This window comes from Haliaeetus albicilla, chromosome 24 (assembly GCF_947461875.1).
Source record: "Haliaeetus albicilla chromosome 24, bHalAlb1.1, whole genome shotgun sequence".
Classification (NCBI taxonomy): Eukaryota; Metazoa; Chordata; class Aves; order Accipitriformes; family Accipitridae; genus Haliaeetus; species Haliaeetus albicilla.
This window is the reverse complement of record NC_091506.1, coordinates 9,518,790-9,543,451: the sequence shown is the minus strand read 5'-3', so window position 1 is coordinate 9,543,451 and position 24,662 is coordinate 9,518,790. Positions and strand designations below refer to the sequence as shown.

The window sequence follows — 24,662 nt, the reverse complement described above, 5'->3', positions numbered from 1 at the left end:
GCATTAATTTGAGAGCCTGAACCAAATAACCAGGAAGAGATTGATGTGGCCTCACTTTATTTCCCACAGTCAATAAATTGTTAAATGGGCCAAAGGACACGGGTTAAAAAAATCATTTTGTATAAAGAATGAGGGATTTTTATTAGCTGACAGAGCCCCTGTCTCTGAAGACTTTATAAATGGGGCAAGCTTGATCTCATGCCATGCAGTGGGAGCAGCTCTGTTGGCTTCATAAAGTGCCTTGCCGTTCTCCATCTGAATGAAATGAGCACTGTGGCCTGCATTTTCTGCTGAATGAATGCTGGGCTTGCTGCTCCTTTGGTGTTGGAGGCAGGTGAGTTTGAAGGGATGCCATGGAGTGAGGACTCCATGCAGCGTCAATGCTGAACTCTTCTCCAGGAGAGATCTGGCATGCTCTTAACGCAAGAACAGAGTCTCCCTCTGGGGACTCTGCCTAAGTCTACCAGAGAAGGCCCTGGTTTGTACATATATGCTTGTCTTTACTGATGTAACGCAAAGGTGACTTTAATGGGGTGATGACATGAGTAAATGAAATTGTAGGATACCTACAGGAAAGCATGAATGTGTCTGGCAAGATGGCAGCCTGGGTGGACAGAAGTCATGTACAGAGCAGGTCTGCATCACAAGGTCCTTGCTATGGTTATTTGGATGAATCTAGTAAATATTTTTTTTTTTTTACCAAGATACTTCTTGTTATGTAATTTGGGGGAACCTGTTTTGAAAATGTAATAAGGCTGTACTATGGCAAATCCTGGTGGTGGATACAAGAAAATTATTTCCAGAGCAGAGAGGTGAAACTGGTGATTTTGCATGAGTTTGTGTGTTTTTGTGAGTATTCCTGGGTTTAGTGAAATGAAAATGGTATGATTCTGCATTAAATAAGGAACTGTAGGTGCAAAATACTCCACTAAGGTCATATTTATTTGCTGTTCTGAGGCTGCTCTTCTAATGCTGTGCATGATGCAGCACCTGATTATGTGAGAGTGAGAGTGAGACAGGTGGTTCCAGCCATGGTTTTCTGTTGTAAAACCCTTGAGGTTTAGGTACTTGTAATAAGGCAAGAAGTGAAATAAAGCCCCCTTTTGCCATTGTTAATTCATTGTACAAACAAGTCTCCATTTATACATGCATGGTTTATACATTTCCCAGATAAACGATGGCATGAATGAAGAGACCAAGATGGCCCCTTCTCAGTGTGTCTGTGCTGATAGATTCAAGTCCCTTCTGCACAAATACGCTGTGCTGCCTCTGGATTCCAGCTAGTTCCAAGCTTGACTTGAAGCTTGGCCTTGGGGAAATAGGGCAAAGACATTGGAGCTGGTTGTGTGAACAGCCATTTTGCACTGATACCTGGGTTTTCATTGCCTTGGTTCACTCTGAACAGGCTGCCCTAGATATCAGAGAATTGAGTATATCTGTTTATCTGCTGTGATTCAGTCAGCGCTGGCTGAGAGAGCATCAGCTTTCCTGTGGAGGTCAGCCTTGCTTATGAACCTCTGCTCTGAAGTTTTATTTCTGTGTTTGCATCAGGCATTGTTATGAATAAAATTCAGAGGTGACGTGACCCTTGTGAAGTACAGCATGGAGAGGTGATGAACAAGGATGAGGATTCCTCCTTTTAAGAAATGCAGATAATGATGGTTAAAAGAAGTCTGAGGGACTGTGAAGAATGCACAGATGAAGAGTTTTCAAGGTTACAGAGTTTTCAGGTGCTCCCAATTATTTTTCTGTCTGACTACCCAAATCAGAAATCTCTGAAAGGAGTCCGATTTTTAGGATGTAACGTGCATTAGTCTTTTTTAAGGTACCTCAACTTAGCTGCCTAGAATACCAGTCTGTTTGAAAACTTCGTCTTAAAGGTAAATGGAGTGTATTTCTGCGTGCAGGGAAGTGTCAGGGAAGAGTTCAGTGGGATAAAGGTTTTACTCTGGGTTTGGATCAAACATAGCTGGTTTTGATGTGTTTGCAGTTCTCAGTGATGGGGGATGAGTGTTTCTGAAGCTGGGGTCCTCAAACTTCGTTTCTGTGGCTATCGTCATTGCATGCTGTTTGCAGCGTGACACGAACAGCAGCCCCTCCATCCTGGAGGAGGAGTGCAGTTGTCTGGGCTATTTTTTTCTGCTTAGCATTTCTGCATTTTTCTCAGGGGAAAAGATAACAGACTGGGTTTTTTTTAATGACATGTTGCTCACACATGGGTAGATTTGAGCTCGTGTACCGCAGTCTGAGAACACTTTAGTCTAAGAGTATTCCCCACATTATCTGGCAGAAGCTGTGCTGTGGGGCACCGTCCTCCTGGAAGGTGTGATGTTGCAGTTGGTTTAATTTGTGTGTTTTTATCTTGAGATGGAAATTGTTGGCACTGTTGGTTATCTGGCTGACTTTGCTTATTCCTAGCAGAAGTGCTGCAGGTGATGCCAGTTGACATCAGTGGTCCAAATTCACCAGCTATGTTGTATCTTGCACAGCTGATGCCAGCAGAGTGTAAGCCATGATAATCACCCAGCAGCATCTGTCTCTTCTTGGCCTCCCAAGGTTCTCTTTCTGAGTCCCCTTAATGGGGCATCATTAATGCAACTTGAAGTTGCCTAACTGTCTTGCTAATGAGCTTTGCTCATCTTGCTTATAAAGCCAGGCAGGCTGAGAGAAGGATCCCTGGGAACTCGTGACAGAGGAGAGTGGTTTGCTTTTCCTTGGGAGGACATCCGCTCTGCTGGAGAGTGGCTGATAGCACTGGGCATTGTGGTACACTTGTGTGTCCTTGTTCTGGTTTGGCATGAGGCTTTCGCTGAAGTAGGAAACGTTCCTGTTACCCTTAAGCTCCATCTCTTGTAATGTAAGGAAAAGACTGCACTGAAAATCTGTTTTCTGTTGCTTGTCTACATCAGCTTTAATGCTCTGGGACTTGCATTGTGTTGATACGCTGGAGTAATACGAAATTGCATTACACTTGACTCACTGGCCTTGAACTCAACAGGTTACCAAGGGTTAATGCACCTAGTGACTGGTGTATTCATGTTTGGGATAAGGGCTTTTAATTCTGCTAGTTAATTTAATCCCCACAGTTTGACAGCATGTTCCCTGGACTATTTTTCATCTTCAAATTGCAGTCTGCTGGTTAGTTCCTGTAAAGGCCTGCTGTGCTCTGCATTTATGTTCTTGTTCTTAGGATTTGTGCTGTTACCACATCATCCATCAGACACGTGAACAACGGAGAATGAATAGTGTGAAAAGTCCCCATGTCATTCTTAGGAACAGACCTGTGGATTGTGCTCATACAGGAACTAAGGGGCTGCCTGGGTGATTGCCATCTGGGAAAGGGATATATGTCTCTTAACAGACGCCCGGATGCTACATCTGCCGTTTCACTTAGACACAAGAAACTTGTGATTTGTAACTCCCATATTTCGTTAATGGAAAGCTGTGAAAATTGCATGTGCACTCATAGGAGAATAGATTTTGTCTTTTATCTGATAATCAGAAGAAATCTCTGCAGCATAATCACAGGAAGAAGTCTCATTCAGAATAAATTTTGTTGATGCTGTCTGACCACCATATGTTGTTTTAACTTTCATCCTTCTTTGGCAAGATATAAAATAATCTGCAAAATATGGGAATCCATGGCTGAAGAGTCTCTTTAAAAGTAATGCACTATCAAAATGGATTAGCTGTGCCTGAAATAATTCTAGATTTATTTGCTGTCAAAGGGTGGTAAAATATTTAAGGCAAATAGCCTAGTTTTGTTTAGGAAGTTGTCTGTGAAAGAGCCTAGAGAGATGAATTTAACCATTATTTATTGTAATTGTACAAAAATATTTTAATTGTTTAATATTATAAATTTATTTCCAATCAGTTTGGTTTTTTCTCCTCTCTCTTTCCCTTCTGGCCCATTTGACAACATTTGTTCTAAGAAATTGCCCGGAAGCCTAAACTCTTTTCAGCAGAGTGTGTGTTAACAGTGCGTAGCATTGCAGTGTCTTCAGCTTACCTGCTTCTCTTTAGCACAGTCCAATTAAAAATACAGTAAACGCACCTAGATAAAGATGCTGCTTTTTTCGGTGAGGCTTGCTTGAAGCTTTAGGCTTGCAGATGGCTAAGTGTCTTGGCTCACTGATCTCTTAAACTCCATTTAAGAGATGATACAAAAGCCCTTTAGGTAATGTTTCTGTGCCCCCTCCCCGTTTTAAAATGTGGTGTTGTGCAGTCTTCAAGAAAATCATGGTTTCCTTGGTTTTGAAAAGTTTCCTTTCTACAGGCATTGATTTGATACGGAACTAATTGCTAGCATTCCTTATGATTTAGTGCTTTTTTGCTACATACTAACAAGATTTTATTTTTAAACCCCCTGCTTTAAGTGTTTTCATAGTGTGACACTACTCCAGATTCTAATAGTCAAGTCTCTTGTCTCCGATGGCCAGCTTGTTTTCCAGCAGTAGCACCAGGTTGAACTATATCAGTTAAGAATTGTGTCCACATTAGGGACTAGGACTGAAACTGATTTAACTGCTTGTACAGTCCACAGTGGCAAGTCACAGAATGATCATGAGCTGGGCAATGTGTGTACCTTTGACTTTGTACCGTTTTAATCGGAACAGCTGAAAACAGATTTGTGTGCAACCCTCGTTTTCAAAGAAGGCTTAAAAGAATCCGAGTTTGGCACACAATCTAGTTAATCTACCATCATAACTAATGATTTCACCATTCAGACATAAAGTATCGACCTTAAAGGATTTTTCTTACATAGCTGATGGCTTGATACCTTTTAAACACTAATGCCGAGGGTATAATCTCTCTGAATAGTGTAATAGCTTTATATTTAAGGTAGATTGGGGATAAAATTTTGTGTTTTCATGTGAACTATGAATACTAGTAAGGTATTCAGGCAGGAATTACCTTATCATACCTTTGAGGGCACTTATCAAATAATTTTTATTGGAAAGTTAATACATTGAGACAGAGTGAATGGAAAGCTGATCAGAATGCTAAGGCATATCCCAGCATTGCATTGCTTTTGCTGTCTGCAGATATGCGGCATGGGTTGATTCATTTAGCACATCATCTAAAATCATGTAGCGTTCAGTACCGATTAAAATTATATGAAATTGTGTGTAAGAGATTTCTCCATGTTAGCTTTGAAGGATCCTCTATTCCTTGCAGAAGTAGTTGTGATAGGCACAGCACAACTCCACTGACTGCAGGTGTTACGCTTCATAGGCACCAATACTGCACCAGTAGCCAGAGGAGTTGCTTAGGATTTAATTTCACGCTTGTGTATCTGAGTGTAAGATTGGTCCCCTTCTCTTTTAATCGTGTATCTGCAAGTCTCAGACCATATATTATGGTGTTCATTAGTCCTCTGCCATCAGCACTGGCATGATGTATCAAATGAAACCTTGCAGGGCAAGGGCTTCTGCTGTCCCTTCTTTTCTTCTCTGCCTCCTGCTCTGTGTGTGCCTGTATTCAATCCCACCCCTCTATTTTGGCTGCTCCATTTTGAGCCTTCCTGGAGCATGTTCCTGCCTCTCCTATTGTCTGGATTTCCACTTCCCCCACTTTTCCAGGGTTCCCAGAAGAGAGGAGCCTCCCCATATTTGCTCCGTGCCGGACCAGCCCGTCTAATTGCTGGCTTTTCTCCAGCATCCAATTCAGCAGGAGTGGAGCAGGAAACCACTTGGCTGCTCTCTGTTCTTGAACTGTTAACTGTCTCCCAGCTGAAAAAGACTTGTGGAAACCTGTAGCGATTGATGTTAATACAACTTTCTTAAATATTTTCCCCAAAACTTGTTTGGGCATTAGAAACACGGGCAGATGTCAGTTGAGTTTGAGTCACTTATTTGCATGTATAGCTTCTGAAACCATGGAATTGGAGCATTTCACAAAAATGAATAAATGTACTCTAATAGCTGGAGCTCAACAAAATATTTTAGCTGTATGTATTTTCAGTGAAAGAAGCAGATTCAGCAACACTGAAATAGATGCCTGTTAAATTTTCACTGGTGGTGTCAAGTTGTTTTGGTTGGAAGGTACATGCCCAGCCCACCCCAAAATCTAGAAGAAGTAACGATTCTGCCTGAAACATAAGATCGTTTTGATATATGAAGCACTTTCTTTTTTGAAATGACTTGAATGCTTTGGTTCTTCCAAACTTTTATCTGAAAAGCAACTGTATGCTCTGTTCTGTACCTTCCACCTCTTCAGTAGGAGAGAGTCCATTGACCCCAGTTGACAGCGCAGAACAAAAGCACCATGAGATTGACTCTGTGGTTTCCTGATGACTTTACCAGTATGAGATACTGCCAACAATAGCTATTTGTTCCCACAGTGTTTTCTTGAAGTGTTTGTGTGGCCCCATGCAGAAATTTGCCATAGTGTGAACCGGCTGGGGAACTGTGCCAGTTTGATAGAGACAGACCATTACCTTTCCAGTTCACAGCGTGGCCGAAGATCTTGACCTATCATCCTTTTCCCAGAGTTTCTGCAGCTATCCAGTAAAAGTATATCTTCTCTAAATTGCTAATGACTACTGAACTACTGCACGTTTGTAAGGGGACTATTGACATTAATGTTGGGCTGCCTAACAGTGATGTAGGATTTTATTTAGAACAGGATGTTCCAATTTGTTTCTTTTTTCAGTCCTACAGAAGATATTTAGCAGTATAACCAGCAAGTTCCTTCCCACAGTTCTCTTGACAAATACTTGAGCTCCCCTCTTGGTTAGTAACATCCGTTTTGGTGGAAATAAATCTGCGTACAGCATGGCTTTTCACCATTTATAAGTATAGATAAATGTACAAATCCATTAAGTGACTATGCAGAAAACTAAAACTGTCTATTTTCACAAGAATGTCAGGTTTTTAATTGCATAAATAAGATCCTGACTAAAGCAAATGTTCAATTTCACATTAAAGTTAGGCATTCATAAAGGCTTGGATTTGCATAATTTAATTTTCTGCACAGAGGATACTGAAAATCAATGGTATGATTCATAGCCATACCATGGTTGCCGTGTGGCTTTTTGACGGTTCCAGCTAGGAGTACAAAGGGTTTTACAACTTCAGATGTTTTGCACTGACTCGGAGCCTTTTTACCTTCAACAAATATAGATTATTTAGACATAGTTTCTTTCTTCCGATGGTAAGGCACGAAGAAGGGCTTACTAAGCAGATACCTGCAGGACTACCTTACTCCTTGGAGGAGGCAGGGTGAAATCTTCCTTCTGCCTGCAAGAATCAATTTTTCTGGGTGACAAAACCCCCACAACTATTTGCCTCCTCTATGTAGAGGATGCTTGTAAGAAAACTGCTGTTGTCTTTCATTTTGTAATAAGGAGGGGCTTCAGGTGTATTTCTCAGCACATGTGCTAAGTGAATAATTGGGCCATTTTTTTCTGATAACCTTTCCGGCCATCCACCTAGGTTATTTCTATGTTCTCTTCTTTGGGATTTTCATGGTCTCTGATCTTTGCTCAGTTTTTTTGGTTGTTTTGTTTGGGGGTTTTGGGGGGTTTTGGCTTCCCCCCCCCCCCCCCCCCCCCAAGAGGGTTTGGGTCTCCACATCCCTTACCTGTTCTTTCCTGTTGAAATGACTGCCTGTTGCCTCCCAACCACTTAGACCTGTTAGGGTAAATCAGAAGAGGAAAATAAGGTATGTGATACAGTGTTGCCTACAAATCCTGGTAGCATGGTGTGTTCCAGGGTTTCTAGTTCACAGCCTGGAGTGAAATAGCATTTAGAAATTTGCCAAGAAATCTGCAAAACTCATTCAAATTAGAGGCTCATAATAAATTGCACAATTAGTACCTTTGCTCGCACAAGAAAAAATTTGGTAGGGCCAAACCTGTAATGCCTTTCCTGAGATAGCATGACTTCTCCTACCCCTTCAGGATTCCAAAATCTACAGAAATCCATGATCCACGTTGCAGAGTGAAGGTTGTCTGTAGAGCTGTTTAGCATACCTGGATAGCTCTTGGGCATAGCATGCCCTCTGCTACTGTGGTACAAAGGGGGTGTCACCCAGAAGCTTTTCTAAAGGGAAAGGAGGCCAAATTCTGACTTACTGGTGCTTAATGTTCAATAAAGTCCTGTTACAAGCTTTGTTTCAGCCCGGCTGTAACTGGCCTGGGAATAGAAGGGAATGCAGCGCTTGGTGACTGCATACGGGTAGCAGTGCTTTACATGGTTTGATGAAGTTTTAATTTGAATTATTCAGCTGGTTTCTTACTGATCAAATAAGTGGTTTGCGTTCAGTTGGACTTAAAATTCTATGGAGCCAGTTGGTGCATACTTGGTCTTTACATTCTGTTTCTGTGGATCTAAGGGGTCTTTGTTTGTGTGCATTTATTATAGCACAAAAGTTTTTGGCTGTGGTGCTCTGAGAAGGGTAGTTGACTTATCACTGACATTTGTGAATTCACACACCTCCAGTTTGGTTCGGTCAGATACATAGAAACAATAAGCAAAATTTGCACATAAAAACCCTAAACAACCCATGTCCTTGTGGAAGCTATGCATTCCTTTACAAGAAAAAAAAAGTGCTGTTTGAGGTATAAAAGAAAAATCCTGAGATGCAATGTAGGATGCATTCTGTTCTGTTTTGGTTGATGAAAAATTCCTTCTAGCTTGTGAAGTTTTACAAAGATTTTTTTCATTATTGGCCTCTCCCTTTCATGTCGTAAGGCATTGGTATTGCATGCTGAGTATTTTGTCTGACATACGCAACCTTCCTCTGGCTAGAAGGCAGTGCTACATGTCTGCCTTGCTTGAGTGAATCATATGAGGTGATGTTACTCGAGTCTTGCTTGTGTTGAGACTGTTACCCAGTGCGCTGTGGGCTCAGGTCTGCAGGCTGTACATGGAAGAGATTCATTCGGTCCTGAGTGAAACTGTTCTACATGGGATTTTCAGATGTGGTTTGAAATAGGTGCAATTGTGATAACCAGGATAACACTGGACTGGCATGTTCCACATGCTTGCATCTGTATTCTTTTAAGGATCTTGATAATTTTTGTGTTGAATTATAATTAGTAGTTTTGTAGTCACTAGCAAAGTAAGCTGTCTTTTGGGTCTAGACAGAGAATGTTTGGTCATATGTCATGGCTCATACTTGTTTACTTGTGTATATCAGACTTTCCTTATGGAAATTACTGGAGTTATGCAGGCATGTGCCAGATCAGAATAATGTCATCAGTGAGTCCTGGCTTGTGTGAATCATCTTTTGGATGGTGGGTTTTCATGGGTGAAGAACATGCTTGTTAAATTTTATTTTTTTTTTAAGCGATGCCAAGTTTGTAGTCTCTGCCTAGCAATGATTTAAGCTTCACAGTGTAAACTCCAGGGAGTAAACATCACTATCCTAATGATTCTTGCGTCTTCTCTTCCCAGCTCTGACTGAAGGTTATGTTGGCTCTCTGCATGAAAACAGACATGGTAGTTCTGTGCAGATACGGAGGCGAAAGGCTTCGGGGGATCCTTACTGGGCATACTCGGGTGAGTTGACGACTTTGGAGGACTGGAACATGAAATACCTCCAACATCAAATTGTTTACTTGCTTTTTGTTACTACTATGCTCAGAAATAGTTTAAATTAGTTTTACAATGTATTCTCTTCTGCTGACTTCCTTGCAAACTCCCTCTGCACACATCCTCTCCTTTCTTGCATTCCTGCCATTTACCTGCAGGATTTGCCTTATTACTCTGCTCCTTCTCTCAGTCTTCTTTTAGTTTCTTAACACACCCTTAAAAAGGCATACTTCCACAAACATTTCTTTACTCTCCCTGTTCAAGCCCAAGCTCACCATTTGCTTACCCTGTCAAGCCTTCTAGGAATACTGTAAGCATCCACGTATACATCCAGGTAAAAAAAAAAAAACAAACCTAGGAATTTTACAATTATTTCTTTCTGTGCATGCGGTAGTGTATAATGACGACAAATGAGACCTGTCAGTGCAGCTTCACACCAGGTTGTGTGATGCTGGGAAGGTAGGATATTGGGAGGATATTTTATTTTGTCCCACTGCACTTATAAGTCTTACAGAAAACCTGATGTGTCTGCACAGTTCTGAAATGCCACAAATCAAAATATACTTCAGAATGATGTCTTTGACATATGGTTTGATGGTTTGTTCAGCTCTAGAAAATTCCAGATCTGTATTTGAATTTGTTTAAAAACCCAACAACTTGAAATCATGTTAATAGCTATTGTTGACTCTATGGAAAAATGTCTAATATCTAAAAAGTTTTATAATGAACTTGTGCGTGCTTTTTCGGAAGATCTGAGATGCATTTCAAACATTTGGTGCTTGTCCAAGAGGAATGTTGTGCAGGCCTAGTTTTAGCTAAAGGAAAAATATTACTTTCTAAGAAGTCTGAATACTGATACCAGATAAACAGGCAAATGTTAATTCTTTGACTGCCAACTCCTCTCTTTTATATAGACTGTAAATTTCATTGGAAATGAATGATTATAGGTAAGCTTAGAGTTAATTCCATTAATACACAAAACACCACATGTCAGAAGTTTTCTCTGTTAGATCTCAAAATACAAGCTATCTCATTTGCAAATGAGGTCACGCAAGTAAAATAAATCTAAACATTTTAGTAATGTAGGACAAATGATCACTCTTCTTTGAACTTTGAGATTATCAGATGGACAAATATTGCCACAAGATATACTTCCATATTGCAGCTTAAAATAGCTTTTTTAGTTTTTAACCCCGCAAACTTACGAAGAGTAGAAATAAGCAAATAAAGGAAAAAATTGTATGTTGGAATGAATGGCCTGTTCCTATCTGCTGTCTTGTGTAAAATATTGCAAGTTAAGTGTCACTTGGCAGGTTTATTTTGTTTCTGTTACTGAAAAATACATTTGGAATATTCATTGCAGATGGTTAAATGAAAATGTTTTTAAAAAAGTAGAACACTAGTGGAATTATTCTGTTGTCATATGTGTCAAAACTCTTTGCTTGAGTTGCTGGACTTTTTTTTTTTTAACCTGTCCTGGTTTAAAAAAAAAAAGGGGGGGGGGGCATGAGGGGAAAGGACACCACCTGCCACCCCCCAAAAAACCCACCCCAAAACCCAACCAAACCCAAACCCAGAAAATCCCCAAACAAACAAAGCAACAAAAAATCACAAACCTACCACACACCAGTTTATGCATAGACAGTTTTCCTAATTCTATTTTTGTGATGGTGGTGTTCTTCCTTTATGAGTAATATCACTCGTTCACCCCTCCAAAAAAGCTTTTACCACCCACGAATCCTTTTAGATTTATGTCAAAATAAAATGTATAGTCCTGATGTGTAATTATACCTTACCTTTTGGGGCCTTGCATCCTTTTGTCTGTTGATAAATCTCCTGCTTTTATGAGGAAAATAGCCAATCTGTTTTCAGAGAACAGATAGTGACTTCTCAGCTGTCAATCACATGCCATTCTACCTGATTAGTGCTATCTAATTAGAACCTTTTTGTCACTATTGCTGATAAAAGGAGTAAATTAGGAGATGGAAAAGGTGGGAATGATATATTTACCAGCACTTGTCAAGAAACCAGAAGAGAGGATATAATATCGTTTTCTCAGGATGCTTTGTCAGGCTACTGTTTGAACAGTGACTTGAAATGCCATTCCAGGAGTATGTGGTTTGGGACTGAGTGTTCCAGCTGCAAAAACGTGGGTCTTTGCCAAAGGTTTAGTGGCACGAAATACAGGTGTGAGCAAACAACCGAGGTACTGTGTGCCCTGGCTGGATGGGTCGCGCATATACTGCATCTGAGCAAGCCCATCCTGGACGTGGATGGAGATCTGGTGTCCTCCTGAGCCACGTTGCGGTCTCTGCCTGCAAGGGAGGAGCGGCTCTGTCCTGCCGAACCAGCCCCACATGGAGTTCCTGGGAGCAGGAGGGGCAGGGCCACGGGCTAAATGCGAATGCCGAGTTGCAGGCAACGATTTGGGTTGTGTCTGAGAGGGGAAAATGCAAAAGCATGTAGAGACTTGGGAGACATGGGTATTTCTAAAGGAATTTTCCAGGGTTGATGCTATGTCCTGCAGGAGTCCCAGTATTGCCAGCATCTCCCTGAGAAAGGGAGGAAGTTAAGATGAGCAATTAGGTGGGGAAAGCTAGCAATTGGGTGTTTCTACAGGCTGCTGCTTTGTCATGGCTTTTTATATGTAGGAGTTTCTCTCTCTTTCCTCCCCTCATTCAGTTCCTTCCAGCTCCATGCAGGATTTTCAGGCAGTCCAGCCTCTCTTATCTGATGTCTTTTGTCCATATTTGCTCACCGAGGGGACCGGAGGTAATGAAAATGCCTAGCTTCTGTGTTTAGGTTGAAGATGGGAATAAATGGTGGATGGCAGAGCCCAGATGCCAGACAGATGTTTGTTTCTAGCTGAGCACAGTGAGGAGGATGATCATGTTACCTGTTTCTTTCTCCTTGCTTCCTCATTCCCCAGAATATTTCCCAGGAACCCTGAGCAGGGCTTGGCTAAGCAGTTTATGTACTGACAACATTTGTCCTGCTGCTAGGGTTTTGGACATGACTAGGAAGTTTACATCAAATGAGCCTACAGAGGTTGGAAACTTTACTCTGCAGTAAGCAATTAGCCTGTGTCAGTGGTTTCCAAGCTCTTTTACAGACATTATCCGGTAGGCTGCTTCCCTTCCCTATCCTCAAATGGTTAGGCCAGCTCCCCTACGGTTAGTTGTACAACATCTGCTGGGCCAGCCCCAGCAATTATGGGCAGGGAAGAAAGTTATGCTAGACTGTGCGCTGGTGAATCTGAAGTTTATTCTAAGGGAATTTGCCAACTAGAGCAAATAAGGTGAGGACAACTTCTGCCAGCCATCAGTGGACAGCCAGCTGTTGAACCCCAACATTGACCAGAGCACCCATGTCTCTGCTGGGGCTACATTAGGCTTTGTATTGATTTCAGCTGAGCTGTACTGATTTATAGCAGCAGAGGCCTCTCTACGTTTATGGCTGTGCCTGCCTGCTTGCAGAGCTTCTGTATTTTTGGGCTTAATAAAACCAGTTGTGGTTTTCCTCCCTGGGGGTAGAAAAAGGGCACAGCCGTTTTGTAGAAAGCCCTCAAGTCTTTATCTTCCACAGGATACATCTGTCCTATACTATGCTTTTAGAGTAATTCCTCTGTACCCTGTAGCAAACCCTTCTGCTGCTCCATGCTCTTGTGGAGGGTGAACTGTCCAGGAGCTGGTTTAAACTCTGGAGATCTGGAATTTTCCTGGTTTTATGAGTGATCTATAGCATTACCATGTCCTGGCTGGTAATATTGCTCCTCTCAGGCACAAGAGTTTAGAGATGATAAACTTGAATTATTGATCAGGAGTCAGACAGCCCTCAGGTCTGTAACATTTGTGTAAGGCACCTACGCACCTAAATGTCCCTGCGACAGGACCCTGTGAACTTCCATGCCCTGTGCTCGTACTGCATGTGCCCTGGACAAAGCCGCGGAGCCTGTACCACAGAGCTCTCGCTTCACTGATTGTAAAGGAAAGGATTTTTAAGCCTTATGAAATAAGCCTGTTGTCTACAGGCACAATTCGGACTATAACATTTATTCCAGTTCAGAAATAAAACTTGCAAAAATAAAGACTGGATAATTAAATGAAGAAGGCCCATTTTAAATGGGTTCTGTCAATAAGACAGAAGGAAACACAATCAGCCTTTCAGAAGAAACTTCGTTAAGTCTATGCTAGCAGCTCTTTAAACCAAATTCAGAAGTGAGCAAACACGGAAAACAGAAGACTAACTTATCTTTAAATAGGAACTGCAAAACTGAACAGAGACTGTGATCTCCTAGATGTTCTTTTTAGGATTTTTCAGGAAGCTCAAACTACATTTCTAGGGAGATTTCTCTGTGCGTGTGTATTTGTGTATGTTTTGGCAAAGTATTTATTCCATGATCGTGTCTTACGGTTTGCCAAAGACTTCCTAAACTGCGACTGGCTACATTATTTGCAGTGTAACAGGAATGTGGAATAGGCGCAGCACAGTCAAGGCAAGAAGTAGGTGTGGATCCTGAGTGTATGTGCTTCAGTGCAGCCTTTTCTTTCCATAATAATCTTTTCTCTTAGGCTAATGACTGAATGGACAAGTTTGAAATGATTTTCAGCACATCCTTATAATTGCCACAGAACTCAGTATGTTAATAATACCCATAATAGTGACAGATAGTAGTTCAGATGCCTTGTCATCAGTATGGAAATATTTTGGTAAATATATAAGCTGCTTTTAAAAAAAAACAACAAAAAAAACTTGAAAAGAAATCCTACAGAAATATGCAACTGAAATGTCTACCAGATCCAGGGCTTTTTGACTGGCCCTCCCTTGTGTAATGTATGCTACTTCACAAAGCATAATATTCCAGACATGTAGAGATGCCTCTCAGTGTCAAGTGTTGCATCTGCCGGTGCTGAGAACTCTTTGTTGGTGACCTGAGCAGACCCTGTTTTGCCCTCCAGTAGCCCAAAAAATGGGTAGTGAGAGGGTAAGGACTTTAGGAGGAGATTATGGTACGAGATGCTGATTGCAGATGCTTATATCTGAAGTGATAGTAGCTCTGAAGGGCCCGTACCTACCTATATCTGTTTTTCTGAAAAACGACTATGTAAAGTTAATGTGACAATCATTGCATGACACTGTGGAAAACCAGCAGTGGCTATGGAGAAATATTGCTCCTTACTCTGTTAACTCAAATCGGGGAAAATCCTCTTGGAGTCTTCAGATGTGAAGTCTAATTATTCCCAGTATTAACAGGTGTGATCAATGGGTATGGAATGGGAGGCTGCGCTGTCTTGGGGCAGGATGCGGTAGGTGATGGTGCATTTGTCACTGGAGTTTCCCAGTTGAGCCGTGGTGCTGGCACTGGCAGGGCTGGTGTACCCAGCTCTTTTGATGGCTGTTCTGCTGATCAGCTGTAGTGTTGCAAGCTGACTAATTCAAGGAATGCTCTCTTTTAAGTAATCAAAACCATTTGGGCATCTCAGAGAACAAAAAAGCAGACACTGGCCAAGGATGTATACGTGTTCTTTTTACTTGTTTATTTAGCTGTGGCTTTGTAAAGAGAACCCTATGTAGAAAGTGCATACAGTTGTTTTTTCTCTTTAATCTTATGGTGTATTCAAGGCACCCCTTTTCTCTTTGTACCTTTGATATCTCATTTTCTGTGTGAAATTATTAGCACTACTTATTTCGTTCTTTATGCATGCCCTTACTGATGTTTTTTCTGCCTAAAACGTTGGATCCTTTCTCTCTGAGCTTCTGTGCAACTACCATGAACATTAGTAGAAGTTAATAGGAGAAAAATAGGCTTCACAAGAGTAGGGATGACCCTGTGAGTGGGGAAAAGTGTCCATTAAGAATAGGAACCGTGGCCGTGCTGTCATGCTAGTGGACACTATCAGTGTGTGAATGCTTTGTCCTACAACACTTAGGCAGTTATTGCTGTCCTTTAAGATGCTATTATTTAAAATATAACTAGTGGTGAATATAAGAATTGAGTGTTCTTCTCAAAAGCAATTGCTGGCATTAAAACAGGAAAGATCAGTAAAGGTTATTTCCTGAAAGAATAGCAAATGGTGTTAACTGTCATGAAATGTAACTTGGTGATGTCCTTTGTAAATGTGTGAATTTTTCTCTCTTTGCTTAGATTTTTCTCATTAAATAAGCTGCTAATGTGAATTGGACAGGAAATAATCAGCACATAGTAAGGAAAGCATCAAGACTTATTGAACTGAGAGGTAACTAATGGCCTATTTGCCATGGTCAGTATTTCACTCTTTCTGTCCCTCAGAATAATAAATCTTGATATTGACCAAAACTCTGGCATACCTCATGCACAGTTATCGTTCCACTGTAATCACCTCTGTTAAATGCAGGTTGGTCAAAATGAGCAGGTTCTGGTGCTCTCCCTTCCTCACCCTTTTAAGCAGACTTTTTCTAAAGAGGAACTAAGCTGAGAGAACTAGGAAAAATATTCCTATTAATATCTGATCTGATCAGTAAACTAAGCTTTGAATATTTTAATCTGCATTCATCAGAGGTGAATGGTAGTCTTCACTGAACCCTGCTGAAACCAGCTGTGATGCATTTGTTTCTATGTGCAATCTTATTAGAGTAACAGTTGTTCCAGAAATCAATGCTACGCTTTTTCATAAGAGAAACATGGAAAACCATAGCTTCAGAGTTTGCTGTTACAGTCTAAGCATGACCCCTGATTTTTAATGTGCACAGCTAAAGCAAGTGGTATACTGCTTTGTGTTTTCTCAAATAAAAGGGAAATACCATTTGTATATTTTGATTGTTTGTATTCTGACGGTACTGGGTCATGAGTCTTCATGTCCATGAGCTAGGTACTGTACAAGTGTGCACTAGACACGTACTTGTCTGCAGAATCTGTATCAAAATGTGTGCTTGCTGGGAGGCGAATGCTTTTTATCTTGCTTTAGCTATTCTGCATTGTGAAGTAACAAATAAAAAATAGTATCTTTTCTTTTTAGGAGGATGAAGAAATAAGTTTTCGAGTTCTATCCCTGAGAACAGGATATATCTTCCTAACCATAAGCTAGTGTGAATAAGGAATTCACAATCACATGTTTGTGTTGAGTATTTAACATTAGCAGTCCTCTAAGGAAAGCCAGAATTGCCAGAAGCAGTCCAAGTAGTCTGTATCATTTTACTAAGCCATTTTGCTGGGGAACACAGCTCTGATTGAGAGTCTTGTCATTTACTTTGTTTGTCTATTGGCAAGTTTCTAAATAATCTGCTAAGAAAACCTCAGATAGTAATTTAGTTTCTACTTAGACACAGACACGATTTCCTTATTGAATACCATTAATACTGTTTACTTCTTCTTGCCACCTTTTCTTGTGTGCCACGCTTACAGTTTATTCCAAGTACTGTCATAGTCAATCCTGGTATCCAGTCTATAATGGAATGGTTGACTGAATTTTTAAGCGTTGGACACGGTTATGGTGAAATTGCCTTTCTTCTTTTTTTTGGCAAGGTTCTTTCTGGAAGTTGATTGTTTTTCATGACTTAAATACATTAAAGCAAAGCTCTGATTTTTTGAATGCACTGAATTTTTTTTTTACTCTTTTTGAGTAGATAGACCATTGGCAGATGAACAGCTTTCAGAAGCTTAAATATAAGAGGTGCAAAGAACCAGACGTTCCCTCAACTTTCATGCTTTCATGAAGCTTTTCCCTACCACAGCACAAACATATAAAATAACTACAAAAAACCATAAAATAACTACAACAGATGCTAGATGAAATCTTCAGAGCTTCAGATACAGTTGTTCCAATACTACATCAACAGTATTTTTACTTTGCACTGCTGCAAGCACAGCTCTGGCTATCTATGTTGAAATGAGGAAGCACAAAGAGCTGCTTTTGCTGGGGAGGGGGGACCTCTCACTTCTTTAAACGTACTGTGCTTTTTGTTGCATTTTCTTTCAGTGTGAACACTGGGACATTTGTAGAAAAACTCTGGAATGACAACAACCAGTGCACTGTTTCATAAAACTGAAAGTGTGCTGAAGTGCAGCAAGAAGTTGTCAATTTAGCTGATTTCTAGGCATTGAAATAGGCAACAGTATACAATATTTCAAGCTCTTTAGACATAAAAATATGTGGAACGCCTATATTTTAAACATACAAAAGAAAGATGGAGTATTTGGGTAGCAGCTGTGATACAAGCTCAGCAAATGGACTGGAGAATACACAGAAGGTTGGAGTCTGTGGCCTTGAGGTTCTTGAACGATTGCAGTAATACATTGAACTTCCAGTCTTGATTTCATATGTAACTGAATGCATATAGGAGAAAAATAATGGGGGAAAAAGTATGTGAACAGCAAGGATACTGCAGTGAGCAACAAAGCAAGCAGGGAAGCTCTGAATAGCCTTGTAGTGTGGAGTTCAAAAAAAAAAAAAAAAAAGTAGCAGCTTGGCACAAACATTATTGCAATAGTCCAAGCATGAAATAATCAAGGAATGAATCAGAATTCTAGTTGCAGGATGTAAGTGGAGTCTTTGTATGAAAGGGCTGAGCAAGGCCAGTCCTGCAGTAGATGTAGAATTATTTCTATTATTTTTGCGATGTCAGATGGCTGCTTTGTGTCATTCCAGTCGCTCTTCAGAAGATAATCTTCTTTTCAGTATCTCTGCCCCAGGAATTGCCCCATCTCTCCCCTTTCCCAGAAAGTGTCTCCATCTTGCAGAACGTGGCCTCGAAGACTTGCAGATTTTAATCACTACGATCCTTGAAAAAGCAGCCCCTGCCTGCAAGAGGAATGCATCTGCCCCGCTGGGTTCCTTTGCAAAGGGAAGGGTGAGCAGAAGCAGTGCTGCAGTGGGCTGCTGGCAGGGCATTGCCACCCAGCGCCTTCTCAGCTGCCAGTGGGGCAGTGTCTGCCGTAGAGGTGCTATGGGTTGTTTCTGTGTTGAATGTCATATGCCTATTACAGAAAGGTAGAATTAAAGAGTCTCTCGTCTATGTACGTTCTGAGGGGTCCTTTGGTTCTGCAGTGTGAGTGTTTAGCCGTTGAGGGTGTCCTAATTCTTGTAATATCTGTGAGGTAGATGTGTTTGCATGGTGGGAATTGAAGGACAGGGCAGTTTAAGTAACTTCTTTGATATATCCCATACGGCATACAGCAGAGTTGGAAATTCAGCCCAAGTCTCAGTGCTGTGCACGGTTCCTTAGGCCACATATCCAACCTTATCAAATGCTAATTGAAGAGATCTTGGTTGCCTTGGAGACTGCCTCTTCTTGGGGGAGACCATGTCAGTAGCACAGGTGTTGTGAAGCTCCCGAGCTAACAGGAGGCCTTCCTGGAGGTGATCCAGTTATGGAGTTTAATTCTTCCTTCAGCAGCAGACTGAACTTCTCCCTGTGCTGGCTGCTTTGTTGAAGCTCTCGGTCGGTTTGGTGCTCTCGGTTTTTCCTGTGGGGTTGGGACAATGTTGGGCCTGAGTAAGAAGGCATTCTTTTCCTATTCAATGCACTGAACATTTGGCTCTAAAGTACAAAGTTTTTTATTAAAGACTGCGTGTGCCCAAAGAGTTGGATGGGCACACTTTTAACCATCAAATTAAATAAATATGAAATCCTGCAATGGAGTGCAGAGCTGTGCATATAAATTACATCTTTAAACAGCAGATTTTCTGGAAATGTTTTTAACTCTCCTCTGAACTCTTAAGGGTCATCTCTGTAGCCTTCCTGTCTGAGGGAGGCTATTGGCACTGGAATGATTTGTTGAAGAGGTATGTTGCTCTGTGGTATAAAGGTAATGTCAAGCCTTACTGAGAGAACCTGAGTATCCAGCTTCTGGTTTTGTAGAGCTGGGAAAGCAAGTGGGTTTAATTCAGTTGAACCCTGAATGAATGTTTCCTGCGTATGTGTTCCCACCTGCTCCCATCTCTTAACGCTGCCCAGTTGTGAGGTGAGTGGGACTGTTGATAATATTTTCGGGACAGTTAGTGAGATGACTGATTTAATTTGTGAAGAATTAGGAGCCCTATGTCCCTGTTGCATGCATGTTTGCTCCACACTGCTATAGGATTACAGCCTTGCAAGCATGTACGCAGATCCACATCTATCCTAGCATAGCTGTTATAAGGTAAGGTCATGTTGTGACCACAGCTGTAAAGACCAGGAGGGCACAGAGAGTCTGGGTGCCATGTCTCAGATTACCCAAGTGTGGCTGGGCAGAGGGCTGAACTGAGGTCTCTGAAGCTGGCCTGTACTCTCTTTTTTTTTTAATTTTGCTGTAATTAGAGCATTCAGGCCTACATCTAAGTTGTCCAGCTGCCAGAGAGCTCAGGAGGAGCTGTTTCACGTGGGGTTCTTCATTTCCGACTCACTTCTGAGACTTACTCAACTGTCTTGGTGTATAAATTTCCTCAGAAATGAACAGAAGAGGAAATCTCCCTGCAATTGAATGCCAGAAGGTGATGAGTACTGGCATGTGGACTGTAGTTTCTGTTGCTTTTCCTATGTGGCACAGTGAAACAACTGTCTCTTGTCTCCTTCCCAACTTGCCTGTAATATACTCACAGCTAGAGCTGAGGTGACGAAGGTCCCTTAAATGCTTTTGTACCGTGCTGGATCAGGACCTCACAGGACTCCTTTACTGTATTTCACATCATCTGGTCCTTGGGCACTGGGGTCAATCCCACGTGCTAAGCTCCTGTACGAACAAACCGGTAAGTGGACGCACTCAGAATGAAGAATTGAATGTTATGTGATTTGCTTTGCATTTGTGTGAATATATTTCTCAAGTACAAAAATAAGATTTACCCTAAAGTAACGACGGCAGTGAAGTCACGGAGAGTTTAGATCACGTTCAGTTATACATGCTGTCTTCTGCTCCCGAGGTGTGGTGGTGTGTCTCAGGCTGCTGGGCTCAGGCTGCTGCTGAAGCCTTCTGGCCCCTTGGGGTATGAAAAGCCATTTTACATGCCAGATGCTAGTCTGCTCCTAACCAGAGGTGACATGAACTTTTCAGATAGATTCCAACTTGGAAGCTTCTGTGGCACTTCAGATCATGTTTTTAATTTATATTTCTGTCACTGGAGACTTGAAATTGAGACACTTATCTGCATGATATGGTATTATCATATGCTGATCTCTGAGGAAGGGGATTTGCTATGTGAAGATAAGTTTGCAGAGAGAATTGGATGTGACTTTTGTAAAGAAGGATTCGGTGTATGTAGTTCAGTTACTGTTTATATTGCACAAGAGCTCCCCAGATGTCTACAGGACTTAATTGCTCTCAGTGCAAACACAGAAAAGTTACCTCTACCTTAAATTTGTACAAGCCATCTGAGAGATGGCTTGGTGTTAAATGCATGAATAGCTGAAGCAGGGTTTAATGAGGTGAGGACTATGAGCTGGAGAAGGTTCTAAGAGCTCCCCCTCTCTCTGCTGTTAAAAAAAACCAGAATTGTGTAGCTTTATGAGCAACTAAGTGCTTCATATTCCTGTGAAGAGTCTCCAATGCCTAAGAAGCTTTGAGCTTCTTTCACGGCCTTCAGTAGTGCTCCCTGCCACTGTTGTGTGTTGACGCTTACGCTTCCCAAAACCGGTGGCTATGCTGTATCATCTGTAAGATCACCCACTTAACTCAGATTTGGTCAGTTAGCCAGCATGTTCAAAAGTGGTGGTGGAGGGAAGGGGAATTCGTAGACCAGATGCAATAGAAGGCCCAAGTGCATAAGCCCGTTTCCTTAGGAAACCAGGCTAATCCATTTTGGGCCCCTATTCAAAATTGCAAGTTCTCATGAGTAGCTTGTCAGACTACATGCCAGTTAAGTCCCGCTTCTGCAAGGAAGTCCCTGCAATTTCAGCAGATGGGTTCTTAAGACTGGAGAACGTCTGGGTAGTTCAAGTGATCAAAATATTAGTCACAATTCTGTCCTGTTGTGCTAAGTGAAGTATAACTGTTCAGGGGAAACAGTCCAAGTCCTTGCAACCTTTCTGTTTGAGGCCGACCGTGGTCTTGATCATATGTGCCAGTGAAGGAGGTCTGCACAGAAGCCCATGGAAGAGTGCATGGTAGACAACCATCTGTTTGGCATTAACAGAAGACCTTTAAATTAGGGAAGGTGGTTGTGGTGTGGTGCCTGGGCAGGTGATTCAACATTGCATCTTATGATTTCTGTGTGATTTGGAGTGCCGAGTATGGTAAACATTTTCAGCTTTTTTCCCCCAAAGTACTATTGGAAACTGTACTAAAAAGTAACTGCTGGGAAAGTAGTTTTGCTGAGTTGTGCTATTTTTGAAAATGCATAATACTCCATAGGCTTTTAAGTGATACTGGGCATATTTAACATTCTTTGATGTTAATTTCCTGGCATATGGACATCTCAACTTATTAAAATAAATAAGTACTTTCAAATTTAATGAAATGATGGAGGAAATGGCCTTTTTTCACGTTCACGTCCGCTTCGCTGGATAATTTAATGTTTTAAAATGTAAGTTCATATTAAAGTTTAAAATTCAAGTATTGGTTTTTGAAATTCTGTAATAAAAAGGTTTTGCTGTAGGAGAGATGTATGAATTAGTGAGCATGATAACACGATTAGCAAAGTCTAGCTGGTGATTTCTTCTGTACAAAATGCTAGCTGTAAATCCTCCCACTAGGACCTACAGCGACGGTCTGGTGGTAGTATCTTCTGGTACTAGTAACTGTTCCTTTCCTGGGGCATTACTCTGTAGCCTGTCAGACTTGCCAATTGCTTGTATCCCAGAGTGAAGGGTACATCTGTGGAAAAGGTCTCCTACATCGTTCACCTTTTCTTTTTTTCCCCACATTACTGTCTCTTGGAGCTTACACTGTAAGCTCCTTGGGGCAGAGACGGTCATTTGTTTGTGTTGGCTAGCAACAAGATCTTTGTATCTTCTTTTATACTAGATTTGTATGTTTTGCTTCCAAGGTCTTTGCATCTAGTGGGAAGGATTTATTTATAGCCTTAGGTGTTACTGTGTTATTAGTAAGTATAGAAAATGCACTTTGGTCCTCTCTTCTGTGCTGAGGGAGGGTAAGAATTCCCTGGAGGATAAGTAATGCTCAATTTAATTGACTGTATATAAATATTTGAGTCCTAAATATTTAATAGAAATCATTGTGTTTGAATGTAGGGATGTGCAGATGATGGAAGTTTGCTCTGTGTCTTGCATTTCTTGAGAGACTGCTTATGTGCTGTGTTGAAGCCAAGGATGGCTTTATTTCATTTCAAGGCAGACTAGAAACTGAAGAACTTATTTTCAGGGAGAAAAATGGCAAGGGACCTGAATGAAAAACCTACTCAGCTGAAGCAGAGGTGACAAAGTTCGCTGTGATTATATTGATTTTAAATTACTGTGTAGAGCGGGGACTAGCCTATGTCTAGTCCTGCTCACGATGAGAAGAAGAAAGGAAGAAGGCATGAATACACCTCTCTCTTCTGCTTCCAAATATTTTGTTACCAGTATGATAACCAAGAGCAGTCTCATCCTCCTGATGTTCCTGATGTGCAAAGGCAAGGGCGTTCTGGCATCCTCAGTGGAGCTGAAAGGGGATAAGAGGCGCAGTGAGACTGAAATGTGGGTTGTTTTTTTTTCCCTCAGCAGCCTTCCCCCGCGCACTGGCTGCCTGAACCGGAGAAGCATGCAGTGCCCTGTTCAGTGTGTAACAGATGCCTCCAGTCTGTGTGTGCCCCCAGCTCTACGAGAGATGACATTAATAGGAAACAGAGCATGTCTGAGTTTGATGCATTTTTGGTGAAAAGTACTACAACTGCCTATACCACAAATTATAACTAAGCTAGAATTAATAGCAATTAACAGCACCAATATTCATTTACTAGAAGTTTTACAGAAAAGTCATTACTGTTTAACTTTATGTAGTTTGCATTTGTTTCACTGTCAATGAGAAAATTATTCAGTCAATAAGAGTTAATGTTTTATTTTAGACCAGTCTTATCTATTTTAGTATCTAGTGTGCCTTTTGGGAACAAGAACTAAGAGCAAATAAAGCTAATTGTGATAGAAATTTGATATGTTATTGTAATGAAACTCTTAGCTGCCGCATGACTGAAAAAGCACAGAAAAATGTCTTGTACCTGCACTAAATCCAGCAAAGTTGTGATGGGAGATGTTGTGTCTCCTTGTTTGGTGTGATGGAGAGAATGCCTGAGGCACTTGGGTAGGGAAGATGACTATTTCTGTTTCTTCCCCATGGTTTTTCAGCAATCTGACATAGTGTGCATGCCTGGGCCTATGCCAGGCAGAGATGCAGCCTCCAAGTGAGACTTTATTACTACAGTCCTAGATTATTAATTCTGTACCAAATTGTATGGGCCTGATTAACCCAGAACACAGCAATAATGCTGTTTTAAAGATCTTTAGTGCATCCATTACTTCCGTTTCCAGTGTGGTGCTTCACAAGGAAAATATTTGTTTCTTACCATCAAATCTTCAGGTACCGTCTGGGCCATAAAAATCACACTGAGTGCACAGCGGCTTGTGCATTTGTTATGTTTAACTTTGACTTCATTGAGGGAATGTCTAAGATACCCTTACTTGTTGTAGCACTTGTGTAAGGCCAGAGATCATTGGCTCACCCCCCATTGTAAGGGGGAAAAGAAAGCCATTATCTGTCTTGAGCCATCCAGAAGACTGAGAAAGCTGAGACTAGAATTGAAATCGGGGTTTGTAGATGTGCTTCATCCCTCTAAAGACGCAAGCTACTTCTGTATGTGGTAGTGCGCTTGTCTGCTCCACCCAGGGCGGCAGGTACTTTGTGTATTTTCTCATCAGTGAGGCTCTAGCTAGCTGGAGCAGGAACCGTTACTCTCGCAGCGCAGTATTTATTGAAGCTGCGGAGCAGGCAGGAGGATGCTACCTGCCTGTTAGTGTCGGGTCTGTGGAACTGGGAAGAGTTTGGTGGTTCTGCAGGCAGGCCAGGACTGCTTTTGAATTTGCAACTCTTAGCTTTTTTTATAAGATGGTGCAATAGCTTTGGGGGTGTGTTTTGTTTTTAATTTTAAGCTCCAAAATACTTTGTAGCTCCCTTGTAGAAGTGCAGGTTAGAATAATCTATCCCTATTTTGAAAATCACTGACCTTTTAATACCTTTATCTA

The 24,662-nt window shown here is 41.3% G+C and overlaps 1 protein-coding gene across 4 annotated transcripts in view; it reads left to right on the top strand.

Moving 5' to 3' along the window:
• Positions 1-24,662, top strand: part of PTPRG (protein tyrosine phosphatase receptor type G) — a 412,532-nt gene that overhangs the window by 85,078 nt on the left and 302,792 nt on the right. For all 4 annotated transcript variants that reach the window (XM_069811972.1, XM_069811975.1, XM_069811971.1 and 1 more), the window contains exon 2: positions 9,402-9,506. In XM_069811972.1, the coding sequence (XP_069668073.1) occupies positions 9,402-9,506 (105 nt within the window). The remainder of the gene's footprint in view (positions 1-9,401; positions 9,507-24,662) is intronic.